Here is a 23151-nt window from a genome sequence, read left to right on the forward strand (position 1 = left end):
GTGGTCTACCCATGTATATTAGGTACTTTCCTGTTGTGATAAAATAGCATGATAAGAAGTGAAGGAAGATTTTATTTGGGCTCCTGGATCCAGAGGGGTAAGACAGCACCATGACATGAAGGCATGGCAGACTACAAGCTAAGAGCAGATATTTTCAAACAGAATCACAAAACAGATTGAGCAACCTAGAAACAGCACAAGGCTTTTTAAAATCAAAGGCCTGCCCCAGCAACTTACTTCCTCCTGCATAGCTACAAATAGTGTCCCTAACTGGGTACCAAGTGCCCAAGTGGACAAGTCTAGGAGGCATTCTCATTCAAACTACCTTGCCAGGGAACTGAATCCAGCATCCTCTATAAACAAATAAGTTATCCTTGCTCTTTTACAGTAAACTACAGTCTTCATTCACTTAAAGAATAATCCATATTAATCCATATTTTTTTTACATTTTTGTCTGAACAATTTAAGTTAGTTTGCTTTTTGATTTCTAATTATCAAACTCTTGGAATAAAACATATGTCTTCTCCCAGAAGCTGTGTGAAATTGCAATGGGGCAATGCCTTTAAACTGTTATTCCCTTTTGAGTTATTACTGGGGATTGACATAAGTGCATGATAGGCTCAATTAAAGTAATAGTGCTAATCTGTATTAAGACTTTATAACTGTAGAAAATTATAAGGTCATTAATTAAATATGTTCTTGGCACAATTCCAGATCTGTTTATCTTGATAAAAGTAAATACCAGGTAAATCATTGAAAAAAATTGTAAAAGATAAATGACGGCTAGAGATAAGAATATGCATCCATATAGCTAAGAAATGTGAACTCTGTGGGTTTAATTTTTGACAGATAAAATCATTTCATTTTTAGTGACACAATTTATAATTTATGGTATCATAAGTTATTCTAAAGAATACATGGCCATATATTTGACATTTAAGCAGTTCTCAAAATTTTTGATGTTGTTGTACAAGACTGGCTGACACTTTTTATCTTTCTGGTTTAGAACTCCAATTCCAAGGATTGAAAATATGTGCTATTAAAAATATGAGGTCTGAATTTTTAATGAAGTGTCAACTATGTGCAAAGTGCACTATGTAAGATTTTAATTTTGTGTGTGTGGGTATGTGTATGCATCCCATGTGTGGGATGTTTATATACACATGGACAGTGCTATGTGAATGATGACTTTACACTGTTTTTTTTTTAGTGTTCTAATGTCTTCATTTATTGTCAACAGCTTTATCTGTGAAAGAAACACCTCTATATACAAGTCTTAGTTCACAAATTGCTCTTCACATCCAAGGCATGTCTGGGGAGAAAGCCTTGGGTTTCACACATAACAGAGAAATAGTCCAACACCTCAGTGATATTCTCAGCCTCCAGATTTTATCTTAATATAAAAGTTCATAAGATGATACGGGAAATGAAGTGATAACACTATATATTTAAATAATATTTTTATGAATATCAAATATATTTATTGCCATTTATAGATTATATCTTTTACTGAGAATTAGTTTTTTCCATTTAAATTCAGACATTCTATCCAAAAATAGACATCTGCTTAATTCATTTCCATAGTGTCCTCTATGTTGCCACAGTTTCTCTGTATGCTATGGCAATTTGGGGAATATACTGGCTGGTGTTTTCTGAGCTGCACATCTCTTGTACATCTTCTCAGTTTTTCTCATCATTGGATTAAAGGTATATGCTCAGATTAAAAAAAAATAAAAGCAGTGAAATGTTCCCTTGTTCATATCATGAAGGAGCCCATTGTAGGACTGACTTATAGTCACTGGTAGTGTTGCTATGTTCCTAGCTAAATTAGTGTTTGTCATCCTTCTTCACTGTCACATTGCACCTTTACTTTGAACATTGTAATATATGGAAGGAATTCACTATGATAAAGTCACATGAAAAGAGTTTTCATCTCAGTTTATGCTCAGACTGAGAATAGACAGCAATCACCACAAATACTCTGATGTGGAACAATTGTCTATTTTTTATTATTTATATAATATGTAAACCTGTATTTAAAATAATATGGAGTCTTATCTTCTAGGTATGAAAATGGTTTCATTTAATAACTCCATTTTTAAATCTTTCAACTGAAATTGTTTGGTTTTATCTGTTGAAAACCCAATCAGTGACCCCTTGTACTATTTTGATATCTCTCAACCATATTCTCTCTTTTTCTCTACTATTCTTTCTCTTTTACTCTCTCTAACCACTTCTCTTTCTCCCTCTTTTCTTTTTTATTCCATATCTCTTTCTTTTTTCTTTCTTCTTCTTTCCTCCATTAATCTATTTTGTCTCCTGTTCTCCTTCCTTTTCTCACTTCCTCTCACAGCTCTCAAGCTTACTTAACATAATTCAAAATATTCTGTGAGTTATAAAGATTAACTAATTTAAAGAGGAAGAGGAGAATAACATTGGTGTGCATGTGAAAGATGGTCCAGTAGGATTGTTAGGAAAAACAGGAGAAGGTATAATCTAAATATAAGGAAAGTTATTAAGGAATAAATAAAAAATAAAAAGCCCAACATTTTTGAACTCCTGGAAGGATTTCTTCCAAATTAACTATCAGACTGCTACTGGGCAGTTAGTCACAGTCTGTGTAGGTTACTATTATAACCAGAAAGCTTCTGCTTCTTTTGTAACTTAGTTCTGCTTTAATCCTGGTTTAGTCTGTTAAGCTTGTATGTCAGCCATCTAAATTCTTATTGCTCTTTGGTGGATGATCAATAGTTTATTAACTAAAAGAGTCTTAAGGTTACAGTGATTTGAAAGAATCACATGGATTTGTAATGAATTTCTTTAAAGCGGCCTTCACGTCCTTGTTCCTCAGGCTGTAGATCATGGGGTTCAGCATTGGTATCACCAATGTATAAAACACAGAGGCCATCTTATCAGTATCTAGTGAGTGGTTAGTCTGAGGTTGCAAATACATAAACAGCAGTGTCCCATAGAAAACTGTGACAGCCATCATATGTGAAGCACAGGTGGAAAAGGCTTTTTTCCTTCCTTCTGATGAACGGATCCTTAGGATAGACAACACAATATTGAAATAAGATACCAGCACTATACTCATGGAAAAGAACAAGTTTGTAGCTGCAGATATAAAGACTACAGTTTCTGGAAGGTAGGTGTCAGAACAGGAAAGTGCTAAGAGAGGGACATTATCACAGTAAAAATGGTTGATTTTCTTGGAGGAGCAATAAGACACAGAGAACACACATGATGAAACAACAATGGCTGTGCAAAAGCCATAGAAGTATGTTAAGGACATGAGCAGAAGGCAGACGCGTCGAGACACCACCACCATATAGAGCAGTGGGTTGCAGATGGCCACATAGCGGTCATAGGCCATCACAGCGAGCATGAAGATCTCTGCTACAATGAAAACCAGGAATCCTCCTAACTGCGTGGCACATTCATAGTATAAGGTAGTTTTCTCTGTGACTAAGAAGTTGACCAGCATTTTAGGAGCAATGACAGTTGAGTTGCCGAAGTTGATGACCGCCAGGTGTCTGAGGAAGAAGTACATGGGTGTTTGCAGTCGTGAGTCCACGGTGGTGAGGGTGATGATGCCCAGGTTCCCCGCTGCTGTCAGAAGGTAGATGATTAGGAAGACAAAGAAAAGTGGAACCTGAAGTTCTGGAAGGTCTGAAACTCCCACAAGAATGAATTCAGTGATATGAGATAAATTTCTAGGAGCCATGTAAAAGTGAGTTCATCTGTTTGGAGAAGAAAAGAATATCATACAAAGTTAGAAATATTTTCTATCGTTGCCTTTTGATACAAGGGGCAACCCTGGGGTGAAGTTGATTTTTCTTTTAGATTATGAATGAATTAAAATTCAGTCATGAAACTCAAGGTTTTCTGCCTAAATTTGTGCTGAAGTAATGTGAGGGAATAATGAATTAAGTAGATTATGCTGCATCAGGTGGGATTTGTTGACTACTTTAATTCAAGTGGAAGGACAGACATGTTCTTAGTAACTTGCAGTATTTGAAGCTGTGATATAATTTTATGTCTCGCTGAGTAATAATGGGCATGAGAATTCATATGATATTTAATTATCTAAAATATAATTAAACTGATACTTGTCTAATCTGGTACATATATATTTACAGCTGATGTCCTTCCCATTTTCTGTAGACTGCCATATTAAGTCATTACATGGAAAATAAACTTAGATATTTTTCACCATACCGGCTACCTTTTCATTAATTTTCTGCTTTATTCACTAACACAGAATTGCATGAAGCTATGTCTTTAAGCATAATATTAAGAACTCCTTGAATCTCTTTCCACCTTCAAAAGATTGTATCAAAATGTTAACATTTTTATAATGTTTCGCTATTACTCATAGGACTTCCTACCTTATGACTACTCCTTTCATTCTTGTCCAAGAAGCCTCACATCCCTTCCATTATATTTTAATCAATCACAACCTTATTAAATTCTGAATATTTTAAGGTGTTAAAGTTAACTATTAATCATTAACATGAATATGCTAATATTTTATTTTATAACACTATTAGACATCTTTAGTTATATAATTCCTATAATAACAATGTGCATATTTATCATAGAATTTCATGTCATTTTCATATACTGAGTTGTTACTAATGTTGTTTAAGGATGACCATTTGTCCTAATGACAGCTGGGGTGCCATTAGCATTCACAGTTGATAGTGTCTGGGCAGGCAAATCACACAGTCATCCTCTAGCTACAAATTTGCATGTAATGTTTCAAGTGTCATGCTATAATTATTTTTTCAAAAATGCCTGATAAAATCTTAGAGCTCTTGATATGTTCCCTCTTTCTAAAATGGACAGAAGCTGTAGCTACAAAAGAACATAAAAAAGTGACAGCGTACAATAAAATAAATTAAAATCAGTTAAATAAAACCCAGTGAATCCGAACATTATAGGGCAGCTGATACCTTTGACTCTGACAACTGACATCACTTTGTCCTTTGGGTTCCTGTTGTCATATTTGTTATTTATTTGTTAACTATACATTTGAGTTTCTGCTCTGTGACAAACAATGTTGAAGCTTCATAGAAATCACTTTTCTTTCCTGATGAATCTGATGTCCAAGTAAACAGAATATGTAAAATACACCTGTGAACAAGAACACTGCAACAGGTATGAGGTATGAAAAGTAAAATACACACAGGGTTTCATTGAAACAACCAGGGAGAATAATTTGACAGGGAATAATGGGGAACTTGCTTCTGTCAAAACACTGTTTGAACTCAACTCTAAATAAATGCAAGAAAATGATTATGTAAAGCATCAGAGAGAAGAACAATTTCAGGATTTTGAACCATAAGAAATATGGGGAAAATGCCATTTTCTGCAATAGAAATGACTTAAAAAGCAAATGTTCTTCATGTGTGAGAGGGAGAGCTTAAGAGATTATGCAACCAGGTTTTTATGAGGAATTGTGGAATTAATAGTATCGTGTATGATATTCCATTGAGAAAAATATATTAAGACATGGATTTCCTACTTGCTTTTCTTATTTGTGAATCATGGAGATATTTTGAGAGGAAAATATTTTGGTTAACTTAATCAAACCACATTATTTTTGCTGTTGTAAAAATTATGAATTACAGGATTTGAAAAGGATTAGAGATGGGACTTAAAATGAAACTTTGAAGCATAACAAAAGCACCTTTCACAGTTTTTATGGACTATTTGGAATGAGACAGCACTGGGTGGGCCAGAATTAAGAAGATGAGTCAGAAAGATGAACTTGACAGCTAGAAGAAGACTGAGAAGATATTCTTAATATAATCCATACATTGAATCATATATGGCAAGAAGTGCTATCTTGTATACACAATAGAGATTTTTATGATGATACTTGAGAATCAGCTCAAAGTTCATGAAATGGGTTGATTTTTCATAGAAAATTTCTTAAAATGTTATAATGCAATTTCTGTTTTCAACATATGCTTTTCATTCTTGTAAAGTATTTATTACATATTTAGTGAATCAAATATTAGTGATGTTTACATTACAGGTACTTGAAATAATTTGAAGTATATAGGGGTATAATATTAAGTTATGTATCACAAGACATATTTGTCTTTAAAACAAAGTTTGGTACTGCTCACCTAATATCCATCACTGACAGCAACCATTTTGCCTTTAGAAAGCCTAGTGAAAATGTTTTAGATAGGATAGTTGAACTAATCTCAATACTCTGGTAGCTAAGGCAGGAGGGTGGTGAATTGTATACCAGCCCAGTTTCAGTAAAAAAGCAAGGCACTCCTCAACATGAAGGAAAGAGGAAAAGTAGGCATGGTAGTGCAGTTCTGTAACCCCAGGACTCAAGAAGATGTGGAAGCGGGATGAAAGGATGTCTAAGATCATCCAGAGCTTTGCTTTGAAACATGGTGGAGGGAGGCAGAGAAGTTTAGTTTGAATTTTCTATTTGTGGCAAATGAACTAAGTGCAAATTTTAGAAAGAATATTTACTTCCTGGGATGTTATCTGTGAATATGAAAATGATGTTATCATAATAAACTAAGGCCCTGGGACTCTGGTAGTTAAAGTCTACTGTTTTAGCAGATGCTTCCTTAAATGGGAGCCCAATATTCTGACACCTCAGGAAAATGTTTCCTTTCAATAGACTCTTAACTAAAATATAGGCAGATTCATTAAACTTTGTGATAAATGGCCTTTGTAAATGTGCTCCACTGTTTAACTGATTGCTTTTTAAAACATTATGCTTTTTTGTATATGTGGCATCAGATATTTTTTAATGTTGTTATAAGGTAGTATTACTTTGTACTGCTGACCGACCTGTAACTGACTATGTTTCTAATGTTCTATTTGCTTCGATCTCCTAGGAACTTGGAATATGGGTGTGTACCCTTATGCAGTAATGTCATTATTTTTAACCTACATTTTTTTAAAGAAACTTCCATTCTTAAGGAGAGATAAAATTTGTTTGCAACACTGTGCAACTACTTTCCTTTTATAAATGTAATAATGAAATTAAAATGATGTCCTTTTTAGATACTACAAACAAATAAAACTACATAAATCATCTCACTGATAAAAATGTAGTTTTTCAGGAATATATTACTTAATACATAAGACTCAGTGATAATTCAGTTTTAAAAAGTAGGAATGGCTGATTATTATCTCAACCTATATTAATAAAAATAGCTAAAATATCCTGAGCAAATGCTAATTTGAATACTTTACTACATGATTATTAGCCATTCATAGTCTTCTAAAATTAAAAAGAGATAGTTTGCTTCAAGACATAATATTGATTTTAAAACCTTATACAATAATAGGAATTATTTTTAACCCACCTGGAATGGATATTAGACTTTATGTTCTTAGTTAAAATCTCTACATGGCTATATCCATGAATTGAGTCAGCTTTATAAACCTCTGAGAGTCAAATTGTGAATCATGGTGATGCTACAATCCATAAATAGTCTTTTGCATCCTTTGGGAAGATGCCACAAAGACTGGTTCCTTAACAATACTCCCCTCTATGAACCCTGTAGGAATTAATGCAGTCATAAACAAACATACCTACTTATTTTTTTTAAGAAAAGGTCTCACAGTGTATCCCCAGGATGGATGAGAACTCCCTATCCTTCTACCTTTTGTTCTCATATTGAGCTTACTTTGATGTGGTCTGATCCTGCATTATTGAGCAGAATTTAGTTCAAGTCCATGGTATCTAAGAGGAGTAGTGATGAAATTACATCTGTCAAAAAACTTTCCTTCTTGCCAGAATTTTTTTTTGCAAACATGTATTACTAATGATATAGCAATAAAGCAAGAACAAGTTATGTCTTTATGGAATGTGATAATCATTCCAACATCTGTCTTCATGTTTGATTGCCTTTTAATTCAAAAATAGAATCAACATCATCATTACTTCCAGGAATGATACAACGTGGATTTTAAACTACAACATCCACGAGTTAGAAAGATGTGTCAGTGGGTAAGAATGTTTTCATCGAAAGTATGAAGACCAGGTAACTACATTGAAAACCTAGGTAAAGGCTTCAATTGATTGTCAATCAACACTGGGAAATAATACATAGGATCTCTAGTACTTACTGGCTAGCTATCCTGGACAAAGTATAAGTTACAGTTCAGAGAAGGACTGTATCAAGAAATAGGAAGTCATAGAGGAAGACATTCAATGGACTGTTATGGTCTCCTTAAGTATGTGCATGTGTGACATGATTGTGAAGTCATGTTTTGTGAATATGACTAAACATTTTTATTCAAAAATGTATATTGCAATCTTTGAATTTAAATTTTTGTACTTTTTAAATTCAGTGTCCACTGCAAATCTTATAAAATTGTATGCATTCAACATATCCTTTTGTATGTAGATTAAGTCTCTTATGACCATGAAAGCATCCATATATATGTATACATATATATTTAACATTTTAATGTACTAAATTAAGTACACTCAGAAATTATACCTAAACTACATATTTAAATTTTAACTCCTAATATCAAAATATAGAAATATATTTAGAAATTTGGAGTAAAAAGTTAGGTGGTTATTAAAAGTAGGCTAATCTATTTGCATATTTATTTTAAAGTCTTGTATTTGTATATTACAGTGTAATATATATGTTTTAAGATTGTGAGAAACTAAGAAATTAAAAATTGGGGTTTGGTTATTCGCTCCTAGTGATGACCGAATAAAGAAATTATTCATACATGTCTTTAATTTCTTTACTCAGAAGGCAGAGGCAGGTAGATCTCTGTAAGTTTGAGACCATTGTGGTCTGTCTAGGGAGTGTAGGACTGAAAGACCCCCGGAACGGGGAGACCCTCACTCAAGTCTCTGGATGACGTGACCGCCCAAGAACTCACAAGAGACTGTCCTTGCTGTAATTATACCAGGTTTATTGATAGGAAGCAGTGCACTGGAGTCAAGACTCGTATTCCACACAGGGGTAGAGGAGTTTGACCCCGAGTAGCTGGGAGAAGGGGTATTTAAAGGAAGAAGCCACAACCCAAGTGGTTAGGAATAGCGTCATTGGAAAATGTAGAGAATACCAGTGAAAAATCACAAGGAGAAGCTTCCTGTTTCTCAAGATTGTTTTCAAGATTGTAATTTAACTTTATGGTCAGCTAGTTCCTGGGATGTTCCACCTGCAGTTATTCTGTGAGCATCAGGAGTTACACAATTTGAAATTCCCTCTTGTTACGTTGGGTAGGTACTGAGTCTACAACCAGGATTGGTAAAAGCTCTTCACTATGGATTACTACTAATTTAGGGAAAAGGAGCACCAATGTGAAAACTCCTGACTAGCTGGTGGATAGCCAATGAAATACCTGAGTACTACTGAGAATTGACATGTTTTGGACTATAGAGCACTGTAACTGAGATGAAGTATCAAGAGTATGGTTCTGTTGAAGTTTAAGGAGCCTAGCACTCCTACAGAATACTTTCCAGATGTCTTAAAATAGTCTGCCATGCTAAGAAGAATGATAGAAAAAAGGTATTGGATAGTGACAATACCAGAGTTGGGACAGCTGATAAAAGGTGGAGTGAGGTTAATGGCAGGGTCATTGGAGAAGCTCTAAGTGGCAATTGTGAGTTAGTTCCAGGGTTTCCACATAGCCAGCAATGTTTGAAGCAACCAGGTTGGGTGACTTTAAGGAGCTGGTAAGCCAAGGTCAGGTTCTGAAGCAGAAGGCTAAAAGACAGGTTAGTAGCATTCATGAGAGGCATGCCAAGGAAGAAATGACCTTGTAGGAGTGTTTAATTGCTTCCATTTCTCTGATTTCTAGTTGTTAGACAATTGAGACATATTTTTTCTGAATTCAAATAGTACTTACTAGAGACCCAGATTGGTTTTTACAATACAGCTTATCAACAACTCCTGTTTCCCACCTGGGGTTCCATGGTTCTTGAAAATAGAAGAGGGTCTTGTGTCATTTATTGAAGAAGTGATTTGTCTGTGATACTAACATTAGTATCTGAGAAGACCAATATGGGCAGCTCCCATATTTGTCTGGCCATTTTTTATAATCATCTTTCATCTGGTCAAAGAGAAAGCAATTAAAAGAGGTCACAATATTTAGATGAAGTGGTGTATATAGAGATGACAGCAATTTGGATTGGCTCCTGGCATCCAGATATGGATCTAGTTTTCTGATCCTATTTGGAAAGATTGTTTGTTATCAGTGGGAATTTCTCAAACCTCAAATCTCTAGATGTAAGGGTTACCATGGATGGAAAGGAACAGCAGTGGGAGGCAGAGGAAATCCATATCCAATACAGTGGGATCAAAACAGTTGCCAGAGTAAAGTCTCATTTTTCTTGGATTGGGGACAAGGTATGTGGTCCCAATATTTCCTGGAGCTTATGAGAACAGAGTCCTTTGGGGTCAATATGTAGGAAGAAAAGTTGTTTTGAGGTTGAGGGGTAAAAGGTTTGAGGTGAAACAGATGGACTCAATGAAATAGTCCCTCAAGTTTAGCAGTTGTGGGAGTCATAAGTATTACCTTGAAGGGGCCCTGTCATTTAGGAGAGAGTCCCAATGTTCTTAAGAATAGAGAGGAAGCTGATCTCCAATATTGACAAGGAGAGGGAAGGGGAAATATATGGACATGGTAGATAGTGGTCAGCAAAAGTTCGATAATAGAGAGCAGAGATGACAGAATAATGGGCTAAGTAGTTGATTGGGGAGGGAACAGTATTTAGGTCAAAGACCAAGAGTTAGAACCAGGCATCTGTACATGAGCTCAAAAGGTGAGTTGAAAACTCTTTGCTTGGGGAGTTTTAACCAATTGAAGTGACATTTTGACAAGAGTGGTGTTTAGGGAGCAATTACTACTTTCTATCTGTCCTGGAACATGGGTGTAATAGGTAATATAAAAATGTGAAGGGAATATTAAGGGCTTCAGATAGAGTTTGAAAATTGGGAGTTGAATTCAGGACCACTGATTGACTGTAGGGAGTCTGGGATTCCAAATGGGCAAACCATCTCTTGAAGGAGATCAGAGACTATCTGAGCCCTTTTGTTGGTGGTGGGGAATGCCTCTATCCACCCTGAGAAGGTGTTCTCCAAGACTAGGAGGTACTTGTTATGTATAACCATGGGTATGTGAGTAAAGTCAAGCTGCCAGTTGGTTCTAGGAAGGGAACCTCTAGCCTGGTGGGTAGAGGTTCAATACAATATCTGGGGTGGGAGTCAGAAATCTAACAGATTTTTACAAGTAACAGTGATAGATTTTAAGAAAGGGAAGTCCAAACCACCATCCAAAGACTACACATGGACAGACCCATGGCTCCCATATGCATATGTAGCACAGGATGTCCTCGTTAGGCACCAATGGGAGGGGAAACCCTTGGTCTTGTCAAGGCTGAACTCCCCAATGTAGGAGAATGTCAGGGCAGGAAGGCAGGAAATAGTGGGTGGATGGGTGGGGAAAATTCTTCATAGAAGAAGGGGCACTGGATAGGTTGTTTATGGATGGGAAACCAAGAAAGGGGATAACATTTGAAATGTAAATAAATTAAAAATAATCCAATAAAAAAAAAGGAATGGAAGTCCTTGAGAGTAGGCTATAGACAGGTTTTTTAACAAAGTAAGGCAACAGAAGGCTGTTAGGCTAAAAGATTCCTTGAAGATAGAACATTTGACAAGTGTTAGGGGGTGAAAGAGGGGAAGTGGGTTGTAGTATAAGAATGTCCTGTGGTGGGTGAAAGAGTCTAGGCCTCTAAGGGGTGCAGCTCTAACTGCCTCATTGACTTCATTATTTCCCTTGGAGACAATAGAGTCTTCAGTGTGGTGAACAATTTCCATAGCTGTGGGGAGATGGGAGATTTTTTAACATGGTCATAAATTGGTCTGCATTAGTTATTGATCCTCCTTTTGTTAAGTAACCCATGCTCCTTCCAGGTAGCAGCGTGGGGCAGGAAGATATGGAAAGCATATTTGGAGTATCTATAGATGTTTAGGGATTGTCCCTGTGCCAGTCGAAGGCACTGGTAAGAGCTATTAGTTCAGCCTGTTGATTAGTTGTGTGGTTAGGGAGGGCCTGTGCCTCAACCACTTCTGTGTCTGATACTAAAGCATAGCCAGCTCTTCTGGCTCCTTCATGAAAAGGGGAGCTGCCAACTGAATAACGGGTATGGAAGGCCTGAGGCAATATGTCCTCCTGTATGTGGGAAGAATGAGGTAATAGTTCCTGTAAGGTTTCAGTGCAGGAGTAAAATAGGAAGTGGTTAGTTTTTGACTGAGGAAGAAGATTGGAAATATTAAGGACTGGGCATGATTTGAAAGTAAGTGTAGATTCTTATATTCGTGCTACCTGAAGGGAACGAACCATGGAGGGAACTAGTTTGTAAACCTTTGTAAGTTAGAAACTATGAAAGGCTAGGAGAAGAGGGTAATAGGCATCCCAAAGGTTAGCTTTTGTCCTCTCAAATAAGGCATTCAGTAGCTGCTAAAGTACGCATATAATATGTCCATTCCTGGATGGTTAGGAATGATAAAATCTCTTCCTTTGTAGCGGGAACGTTTGGAGTCTGAATTAGATTTTTTTCTATGGTAATGGCCTTGTGCATTGGGGTAATTGTTAGTCCAAATAGGTGAATTGAGGAGTGGACAGTTGGACTCTAAACGATGAGACTCTATAGCCTTGTCAAGACAGGAAATTTAGAAGATCAAAATGCCAGCTTGGCTAATTTCTAGAGAAGGACTGCAGAGAAGAATATCATCTACATAATGGATAATCTTAGATTTACGAAGAGACAGAGAGAGGAAGTCAGAAGCCAGGGCCTGGCCAAATAGGTGTGGGCTGTCTCAGATTTTATGAGGTAGAACAGTTTAGGTGAGTAGGGTAGAAAAGTGGATGTCAGGGTCAGTCCAGGTATAGGAAAAGATGTTTGTGGTTGAGCATGTAAAAGGATAGAAAATAATACATCTTTGAGATCTAGGAGCAAGAATTGAGAAGTTCTCAAGGGTATGGTGGACAGAAATGTAAGAATAATCGAATGGAGAGGAACCACTGCAGAATTAAGGAGTCTGAGATCTTGAACCAGGCAATAGGTCCCATTAGGTTATTTATTTATTTGTTTATTTATTCATTCATTTATTTACTGCTAGTGTAGGAATGTGAAAACAGAGTTTTCTCCCTAGGAGGACAGAGATGATAGGCTTTAGTCCCCTGAGGCTCGGGAGAGAAAGAGGGTATTGAGCTTGTATGATATAGCTGGTAGGATCATGTGATTGGACAATAAGATAACAGTGTTTAGCAAAGGAGGGATTCTGGACATCTCAGTATCAGGGGTCTACCGGAGAGGCTGGCAAAGGCAATGTGTGATAGAGTTAATAGGTTGGATGACTAGGAGGAAGAGGAGAGGGACTGTTGGTGAATTTGGGTTTAGGTGAATGGGGGAGCAAAGAAATTGAGGCTTCTACCTTAACTAGAAGATTCCCTCCTAATAAGAGGACAGGACCGAAAATGAATGGGTAAGGGCAACACCCCTAAAATTTCAACTAAGTGGTAGGGTCTGGTGGGTTGGTAAGGCTGTCCCCTACCTGAACAGTGGGGAAACAAGAAGGTGGTGCTGGTCCCCAAAACTCCATCAGGACAAAATAGTGGCTCCAGTGTCCAAGAGCAAGGAGATGGGCAGCCCACATACCATGATAACACAGGGTTTTCTGCTTGTAATGGAAATGGTTGGGTCAAGGGAGCTTGGGCTACTTTAGCTGCCTATGGCCAAGCCTAGGAGATCAGCTGGAGGGCGATCTGGGAGTGATGGTCCTACGTCATGAGAACCATGAGGGCAATCAACAGCCCAATGTTCCTCCTGATAGTATTTTGGGCATTGCCTTTGTGACTTGCATGGATTAGTTCAGGCCTGTGCCCAGTGGCCCTGTTGACTACATTTGAAAGAGAAGCTTGTTGGCTCCTGAGTCTTAGAAGACCAGGGAATCTGTGTAGTAGTTGGAGCTGGTTGTACAGTCTTTGTCAGCATATGGTATTTTTGTCTGCAGACTTTTTTTATCCTTCTCATCGTATATCTTAAAGGCCGAAGTCAAGACTTCTGCCTGTGGAGTTAGGAGTCCCCTCTCCAAGCATCTCCATTTGGTCTTAATATTGGAGTAGCTTTGGGAGAAGAAGTAGATCATCAGGAGTTATTTATGTTGTGGGTCTTCAGGGCCTAATTCAGTATATTGCAATAGTACCTTCTCTAAAAATTAAGAGTGGCTTTCTTTTTTCTCCTGGATGAATTCTTGGAGTTTTTCAAAGCTGGTTTTAGGGTAGCCAGGAGACAGATTGTGAATAGATCTTTAGTTAAAATCCCACCTGGGATATTATAATTCAGTTGAAGATTTTGGTCAGGCACTGCCTCAGGCCTGATTGGGTATGATGTGTTAGTTTGATGAACTTCGTTTCCATATCTTCTAGCCTGTTTCCAACCTTTCCTGTGCCCTAATCAGACCGTCTACCCCAGTGACCCTTCCTTTAAAGGAAGGATCCAAGTTGAGATAGGCCAGGTAGAGGAGGAAGTGGAGGTTGGCTGTTGATCTAGAGCAAGTGGTTCGAGTGCTGAAAGAAGGTGCTGGTGTAGCTGCCTGTAGCTGGCAAAGGAGGGAGAGATCTGGAGAAGCTAAGCAAGAAAACTCTGGAGAGGTCTGGTGAGAAGAGGAAGATGAGGAGACCGCGGAAGTAGGAGACTTTATAGAGGCAGGTTTGGAATGGTAAGGGGGAGATTCGTTAGCTGGATCAAGAATAGTATATGTTTCTTCTGTTTGAGATTTCATAGCTAATAGGAGTTGAGTTGGGGAACAGGAGAAGGAAAGATAAGGTTTGGAGTGAAGAAAAGGCCTGGGCATAGAGAATCTCCTTTCATTTTCCAGATTGTTGGCAAGAACTATAGAGATCTTTTAAAATGGTAGGATAAAAGTTCTGTTATTCAGACACTTGGAGTCATTAGCGAAATTGGAGTCAGACCTGATTGTAAAGACGGATATGTTTGGAGACCTTTATTTAGGTGCTAGTTTTAGAATTTTGACGTTTTTCCAGGAGTCATCTCAGCAGGGAACCTGGAGACACAGTTGAAGATCCAGCACACACTGGGAGAGTAGATGCTAGTCAGTTTGTTTGTTCCAGTGTCCCAAGGATAGATGCAATAGCTAGGAATGACAGCCAGATCAACAAATCATCATGTGTTGAACTTGGGGGGTGGGTGTTGAGCTCAGTCCAGTGCCCTGGTGGCAACGAGTACAGTTCACCTAGGCTCAGGATTTCACAGCAGTAGGAAAGGAATCATCTCAGAAAAGAGAGAGAAAAACATCACCCAAGGGAAAGCATTCTAGAATGAGGAGTCAGAGCAGACATAAAGACCCTGGATAACTCTGTCCATTGAAAGACTTCATGGCCAGCCCTCCCTTGGGACCAGGGACTCTGTTTAAGCTTATCAAATTGCTGGTGTTTGGATGGAAAGAAGAGATCCCATGAGCAGAAACTGAGCCTATGGAGCAGTCAGACATGTCGGAATGAGGTTCAGAACTGTGGACTTAACTCACATGGTGGCCAGTCCATGTGGCGGGAGCTTCAGAACCGTGAACCTGCCCACAAACTATGCAGCGAGACTGCAAACACCAAGTCTCATGGCGCTAATGTTAGAAGTAGGCAGCATGGCCTCAAACAAATGACACCAAGCAGCTGGTCTCATGTGGGATGTTTATTGAGGAAAAGGGTGAGGACTCAGAGGCCGCGAGAGAGAGGAGATGGGAGGATGTCTTTTATCCGGGCTATGATGCATGCACAAAGGGATATGACACAGGAACAAAAATGTTGCCTAGAGATGATGTGTCTAGTCACTGGGTCACCGAGAGCTGGTTGGAAAGATGCCAAATTACTGTCCATGGATGTCCCTGACTGCTAACACTAAGACAGATCAAATCCTAGCAAGAAAAAGGGATTTGGGTGCCACGTTTTAAGCAGCTGGAAATTGTTTAGCTTGAGAAGTAATTTTAATCACTGGAAGTAATTTTCATCTCAGGGCTTACTGATGAGTAAGCTCACCTTTTCTGGTTCTTTCTACATTCTGTCTGGCTTGTTCAGTTCAGCTGTTTTGGCTAAAAATCCTCTCTCAGCTGACAAATTCAACCTGTCTTTTCTCAGCTTTTCTCTGAAGTACTCTGCTTGGCTTCAAGCTAACTCTGGCAATTTGTTTTAGTCTTTTGAGTCCTTCCTATTCTCTAACTTCAACTGCTTCTACTGACCTGCACTGAACTACACAAACTGAATTATACCTCACTGCACTGCACTCATTCTACTGTGTTCCAACTGACTGAACTCAACTGAACTTCACTTGATTGCTTGAACTCAACTGAATGCCCTCCATCAATTATATATCACTTCCAAACATCACTGCTTTCTTCTAAAACTAACCTTTTATTGTTTGGGATTAAAGGTGTGTGTACTAACCGTGTGTCTGTATTGCAGCCAGATTACACTGTAATCTTGGGCATGTTAGCATTTCAACTGGATCACATGGACAGAAGCTCTTTGGATGTGATGTCCTGCCAGAGCAGTCATGAACTAATGGAAATATTTTTAAAAATTAGAAAGCATATATAAAAATATCTAAGGCATTTGAAAAATGTTTTCTAAGGAACAGAATATTATATCACCCTAACATGACACCTGATGTTTCACAATTAATTCTGTCATACCATAATCCAGAAACAATAAATTAATTTTAATTGTTTTACAAATTATTCTAAATGTACCATAGGACTCATCTGTGCTATTGATATTTATCAATGTTGCTGAATGTGTAGATCTTTTATTTTGCGTTATTTCTGAATATTATTTCAATTGATGAATATAGCTTAATTCATATTTTTAATGTATTTTGAGTATACCTACTTGTAATTCAATGGATTTATTTTATTCTAGACCCTGTAAAACAGATGCATACAAGTACATAGACATAGGCATATTAAGCATGAACTAATTATTCATATGTAGATAAGCTATGGATCCATTATAGTATGCACATTTTAGAATATCTACTTGTTGCCTTTCTTGTTTCTGTTTTAAATTGTCAACTCTTGTGTAGTGAAGTTTTCAATTTTGTTCTTAATAACATTTTAAATATTTGGAAAGCTTTCTTTACTCTAAAGTATCAGCATAAACTAGCCACGAACATTTGGATTTTATTCCTTATACTAGTTTTTAAAAATATTAAAACTTGATAAATAATACAAAAACAGAGAGTTAAATTGTATTTTGATTTCAAAACACATTTTGTTCAATTAGAATGAAACCGTATCAATACTTAGACTAAATCTTACCAATTTTTCTTTGCTAAATAATTTATGTTAAATAGCTTACTTTCTAAATGGCTTCCTATTTTAGGCAGAAAATTAAAGATCTTTGAGAAAATGCATCAAGGAAAAGATTTTATTAGTAATGTGATCACAGAAGTGTGAGATAAAAGCTCAATCTGTCTATGACAGGATCTATGGAGGATAAGTGTTATGACTTTTTAAAAAACATAAATGAACTACGGTGTTTCATAATCTATGATATTTTATGTAAACTTTCCAAGGAAACAGACTCCTAGGATGGTCGCACAATTGTTCCTGCAATACCAGGTGTCTTCACTGTATAAACATTACTATATATTTTAAAAATGTTCATAATGCAGCAGTATATGGCTAGATTACCATAATTCATTTGACATTTTTGGTCTTAAAACATTGCATCATGAGGCTATAAACCTGAATTTACCCATGATAGCTCTTCATAGTTTCTAATTAAGAAATGTTCTTCTAGATATAAAATTTTCCTTGATATGTAAATTATTATCTTACATTGATTGAAATCTTATCATAAAGTTCAATCTTTTGTTTTACCTTTAGCTTTGACATTTTATAAATGGATTTTCTATTGTAATTATATTAATCACATTTTTCTTGCCTCTAGTTTTGCTGGTATATTTTTATGGCAAAATCTTATTTAATTTTAATTCACAATGACTAGTATAAAAAGTATTGTTTGGTTTTAATTAAACATTACTTTTTCTTTTACAATATGAAGTTTAAACAACAACCAAAAAGCCCCATATTTATAAACCATGTTCCCATATTTATAAACTACAGTTTCCAATGGGATCTTGATTTTCATTTGAAGACTTTATTTTATTAGTAATATTTTTAATTCTTTTGAATTGGAAAGAGAAAAAAGAGGTTTTTATACAGAAATTTTTATGAAGACAGTGACTTAAGCTTTCTGCACATTTCTGCTGTTTGATAATCTCATGTCTCATGGTTGACACAGTATGAAAGGTGTGCACCTGAATATTGAGGTATTAAGTGGGGATTCTGAGTCCATGAGTGAGAGTTCGCTTAAGGGCCTCTTTTACTTCTTTGTTTCTTAGGCTGTAGATCAATGGGTTGAGCATAGGAATGACTAGTGTATAAAACACAGAGGCCATTTTATCAATTTCAAAAGTGTGGCTGGATTTGGGTTGCAGGTAAATAAACAGCAGTGTTCCGTAGAACACAACCACTACTGTCAGATGAGAGCTGCATGTAGAGAAGGCTTTGGACCGCCCCTCCCTGGAGTTCATCCTGAGAATTGCCACAAAGATAAACATGTAAGATACGAGTACAATGAGGAGGGAGGAGAGTAAATTGCAGCCTGAGAAAATTAAAATGATCAGTTCTAATTCATGTGTGTCGGAACAGAGCAGAGATAACAGAGGAACACAGTCACAATAAAAGTAACTGATGACATTAGAGTCACAAAAGGACAGTGTGAATAACTTAACTGTGAGAAGTAAGGATACAAATATGCTGTAGAGATAGGGAACCAGTACCAGCCCCCAACGTACTTTTCCTGCCATGATGATCACATAGAGGAGAGGTTTGCAGATGGCTACATAGCGGTCATACGCCATGGCTGAGAGGATAAATAGTTCAGTAATGATAAAAATCTCAAAGAATGTCAGTTGTACAGCACACTCCGTGTAGGAAATGATATTTTGCTGCATAACAAAATTTACCATCATTTTTGGACCAATAACTGTAGAGTAACCAAGATCCGTGATTGATAAATGTCTCAGGAAAAAGTACATAGGAGTATGTAGTTTCGAGTCTAAGTGAGTTAGAACAACCATGCCCAGGTTGCCCATCAGTGTGACCAAATATATGGTTAAAAATAGTCCAAAGAGTGGTGCCTTGAGGTCTGGGTTGTTGGTGAGTCCCAAGAGAATAAATTCAGTAACTTGGGTCCTTGCAGTGTGGTTGAATTTCCCCATTTGGTTCAATAGTGCCAATCTGTGCAGGAAGTAAGTTTAATATAAGTTATTTCTAAAATGCTGTATGTCAGAGAATTTATAGCATGAAGTGCAAGATATTGATTCTTCACCTAGACCAGTTCTGCTCCATTCAGGAGAAATATAGAAAAAATCATTTATATCTGACAAAACTATGATAGAGTGGGCTTTAAAAGGGGAAGAATAATAGATCAGTATTAAATTGTTTAGATTTTGTTTTCATGTTTTGTTTTATGTTTTGAGACTGGGTCTTGGTCAGAGAAGTCTAAAATTTGTATCAACATAATCTACCTCCACATCAACAGAATCTTCTGTAACTTTGTTTAGCTTCAAATTAACTATGTAGCTAAGAACGGCCCAGAACTTCTAATCCTGTAGTTTGTGCCTGCAAGAGCTGAGAGTACTATTCAACAATAAGTACTCATTGTGATGAGAGAAATGATATCTATTTCACTTGTTGCCAAGCTTTTTTAATTATGTAAAAAGTTTCTTATTTTATTTCTCCTTTTTAAATTTTCAAGTTTTAAAGCACATTAAACACACATATATTTATGATATAGACATAGATATAGGTGAGATATCTATATCCATGTGTACATATATAGATGTAGCCTATATCATACATATATAATATTTTTATATGTGTTGAAGATATAGATTGATATAAATAATGGGAAATTTTTTTTCTTCTAAATCTTAAAGAAACAACTAGAAATATTTTACACACTATTGTTGACAGTTACACTGCAGTTAGAACATCTCTGGTTATGGATGAATATGCATATTACCTTGTTTCTAAAGGGCAAAACCTAATTCTAGAGGCTTATTTCAGAATATCCTAACATCTCAGTTTGATTTTTCGACCCTTCTGTGTTCTTTATGTCAAATCACTATTTCTGATGACGCCTGAATCGTACATCTCTCGTCTGTGAAAACATGGCCCTGAATATCCTGATTGTTCTAAAGAGAGTAGTAGAAAGAATACAAATTTCAGGAGAAAAAGGAAAAACTTTATGTGCTAGGTATTCTTTAATCTCCTTCTAGACCGGAACTCATGTCATCCTCTCAGTACACTAGGAAGTAGGAAGTTATCTCTTTCACACTCAAATAGGATTCAAGCAAACTGAGGCTTAGAGGCTGCAATAATTAAAAAAAAGGATCACCTTTATATAAATGGCAGAGTTAAGATCCAGATAACTCATCTAACGTATGAATATAGTCTTACGAACATTATATCATGCCACCTCTTCAGGAAAGTTTGCCTGAGTAACCATGGAATATGAGGCAGAGGTAAACCCAGATGGGTAACTGCAGAAAATGATTCTTGTTAAAGTGGATGGCTGAGGAGCAAGGCAGTGTATTTAAAATGGCCATTATGACTAATGAACAGAGACTATTAGAAACTGCATAAAAGGTCTTCCCTGGGACTAATGCTATTAGGCTTTTGATAATACCTGAGTTTGTCTTTAAAAACCATCAGAGCTCACCGTTCCTTCTTACCTGTGTGGAGATCTTGCTTAGGAGTCCTGTGACCTTAGTTTGTAACAGAATGGATTTAAGTTCCTTTCTGTTCTCATGGGACTTACTGTATTGCAGTTCAAATGAGAATGGATAAACAAATTGCATGCGATTTCCTTTGGGATGGTAGGTGTATTGTGCATCTACTAATTATTCTTTGAATATTAGGAAAAGCAAAATACTTCATGCCTTAGGCTAATGAAACATATGGGCCCTTCGTATCATTAAATGTTGAAAATCACAAATTTATAAACTTTATGAGCATCTTAGACTGCTAACATGATAGTTATTAATTTTACTACTCTTTTACAACCCACAAATAAAAGGAATGATACATTTATATATTACAGATAAATAAATATGAATTGATTTGGAAAAACATCCTGTGAGACACAATGTTTCTAATAAGAAATCCATAGTAAATAGAATACTAAATCATGGAGCATATATTTATAACATATTTAATCTATGTCTTATTTCCAGAGAACTGATTTTGATACATCTCCAGGTATTTTCATTTATATATCTCTTCCAGAAATTACTTTAGCTATATAGGCCTGTAGAATTATATTTCTTTAAAAAATACTTTGGAAAAAGATACTCCAGTCAAATAATTCTTCCCATGTTATTCTGTCTGATATAATATCCTTTCACTAGAATGGACCTAAAAATTAAGCTTGTGCTAGGGAAATAGCCCTCCTCAGACTACTGAGGTTAGTTAGTTTCTCATTTAAGCTACTTAATTATATCAAATTTTTAAAGAAGAAGAATCAGTCATTTCCTTCAAATTATTATTTTAAAGACAAAAATGTAGGTAATTCTTTACCTTCAGTTTAAGTGTCAATGTTACTCTTAAAATGAAATCAGTCACTGATACAACAATGGTAATAATCTGTAGGCTAATATCCTTTAACACAGTGTAAAATTTACAACAAAATTCTAGCAAGTGCTGGGAAATGATTCAGTGAGTGAAATGAAAGTGCTTGCTGAGCAAGTGTGACAATATGGGATTAATACCAAGGAACTACATTAAAATCAGCACATCTCTGAATTAAATGTCCAGAACTGAGAGAAGTTCTGACTCTGATCTCCTGCAATAACAATGCTGCTTCTGAAAGGCAGAGAAAGGAGGATCACAGGCACTCACAGGCTAGCTAGCTTACCATGTACAGCCACGGCCATAAAAAGAGCCTTTCTTAAATACACTGAAACACACACACACACACACACACACACACACACACACACACACACACACACACAAACCCTGTGTCAACAAATTAATTCAAAATGTCATTCATTATTTTTTCATTTTTCTTAGCCATATTAAAAATTTTTAATTACCAATACATGGTGATCAAATCCATAACCTTTTATTTACAGTGAAATGTTAAATTTAATATCATACATAGTGTCTGGTCAGTTGGGAGTATCATTGTTTTTGTGTTTTGTTTTGTTTTATTTTACTGATTAAAAAGAAGCCTTTGTATTGGGCTCATTACAAACATTCATTTTTCATTTGAACTTACAATAATAAATTAAGTATGCAAACATTACCTATTCATTTCTCATCGTCTACTATTGAAGAAGAGAATAATTTACTTGATTTTTAACAGCACATATTACACATATAGTCACATTAGATTTCCTTATATTTTCTTTGTATTATTCAACAATTTCAAAACAATAGTATTTTGTAATAAATGTAATTTTGCAGTTAAGGTTAATTACATAGTGATATTGAACAACATGAAATACTCTCATGATCTGACAATCCAGTCCTTCTGATATTGATGAATGTTTTATAGCAAATAGGCACCAGGACTGTGACAATATTGATCAATGGGTCTGGTGTTTCTATTTTCTTGTATCTGAAAAAATGTTCTACTATGTACATTTCTTTTTTTTTTATTAACTTGAGTATTTCTTATATACATTTCAAGTGTTATTCCCTTTCCCGGTTTCCGGGCAAACATCCCCCTACCCCCTCCCCTTCCTTATGGGTGTTCCCTTCCCAACCCTCCCCCCATTGCCGCTCTCCCCCCATAGTCTAGTTCACTGGGGGTTCAGTCTTAGCAGGACCCAGGGCTTCCCCTTCCACTGGTGCTCTTACTAGGATATACATTGCTACCTATGAGGTCAGAGTCCAGGGTCAGTCCATGTATAGTCTTTGGGTAGTGGCTTAGTCCCTGGAAGCTCTGGTTGCTTGGCATTGTTGTACTTTTGGGGTCTCGAGCCCCTTCAAGCTCTTCCAGTTCTTTCTCTGATTCCTTCAACGGGGGTCCTATTCTCAG

General features: G+C 36.5%; 2 protein-coding genes across 3 annotated transcripts; both read right to left on the minus strand.

The window, feature by feature from the left end:
* Positions 1 to 2776: 2776 nt before the first annotated feature.
* On the minus strand, positions 2777 to 3724 carry Or8j3 (olfactory receptor family 8 subfamily J member 3). The gene has a single exon (NM_001000306.1). The coding sequence runs from the start codon at positions 3722 to 3724 to the stop codon at positions 2777 to 2779; it is 948 nt and encodes a 315-aa protein (NP_001000306.1).
* An 11991-nt stretch (positions 3725 to 15715) lies between these two features.
* On the minus strand, positions 15716 to 22376 carry Or8k1 (olfactory receptor family 8 subfamily K member 16). 2 transcript variants are annotated; one of them, XM_063283286.1, is made up of 2 exons: positions 22360 to 22376; positions 15716 to 19295 (listed from the first exon to the last, which is right to left on the minus strand). In XM_063283286.1, exons 1-2 carry the CDS (start codon positions 22374 to 22376, stop codon positions 18371 to 18373), a joined length of 942 nt encoding a protein of 313 aa, XP_063139356.1. In that variant the 3' UTR covers positions 15716 to 18370. The 2 variants fall into 2 exon arrangements, with proteins under 2 accessions (XP_063139356.1, NP_001000307.1); NM_001000307.1 differs by lacking the exon at positions 22360 to 22376 and having other exon boundaries at positions 18371 to 19321.
* Positions 22377 to 23151: the final 775 nt, after the last annotated feature.

The sequence above is a fragment of the Rattus norvegicus genome, chromosome 3, assembly GCF_036323735.1.
Source record: "Rattus norvegicus strain BN/NHsdMcwi chromosome 3, GRCr8, whole genome shotgun sequence".
In the NCBI taxonomy this organism is placed as follows: domain Eukaryota; kingdom Metazoa; phylum Chordata; class Mammalia; order Rodentia; family Muridae; genus Rattus; species Rattus norvegicus.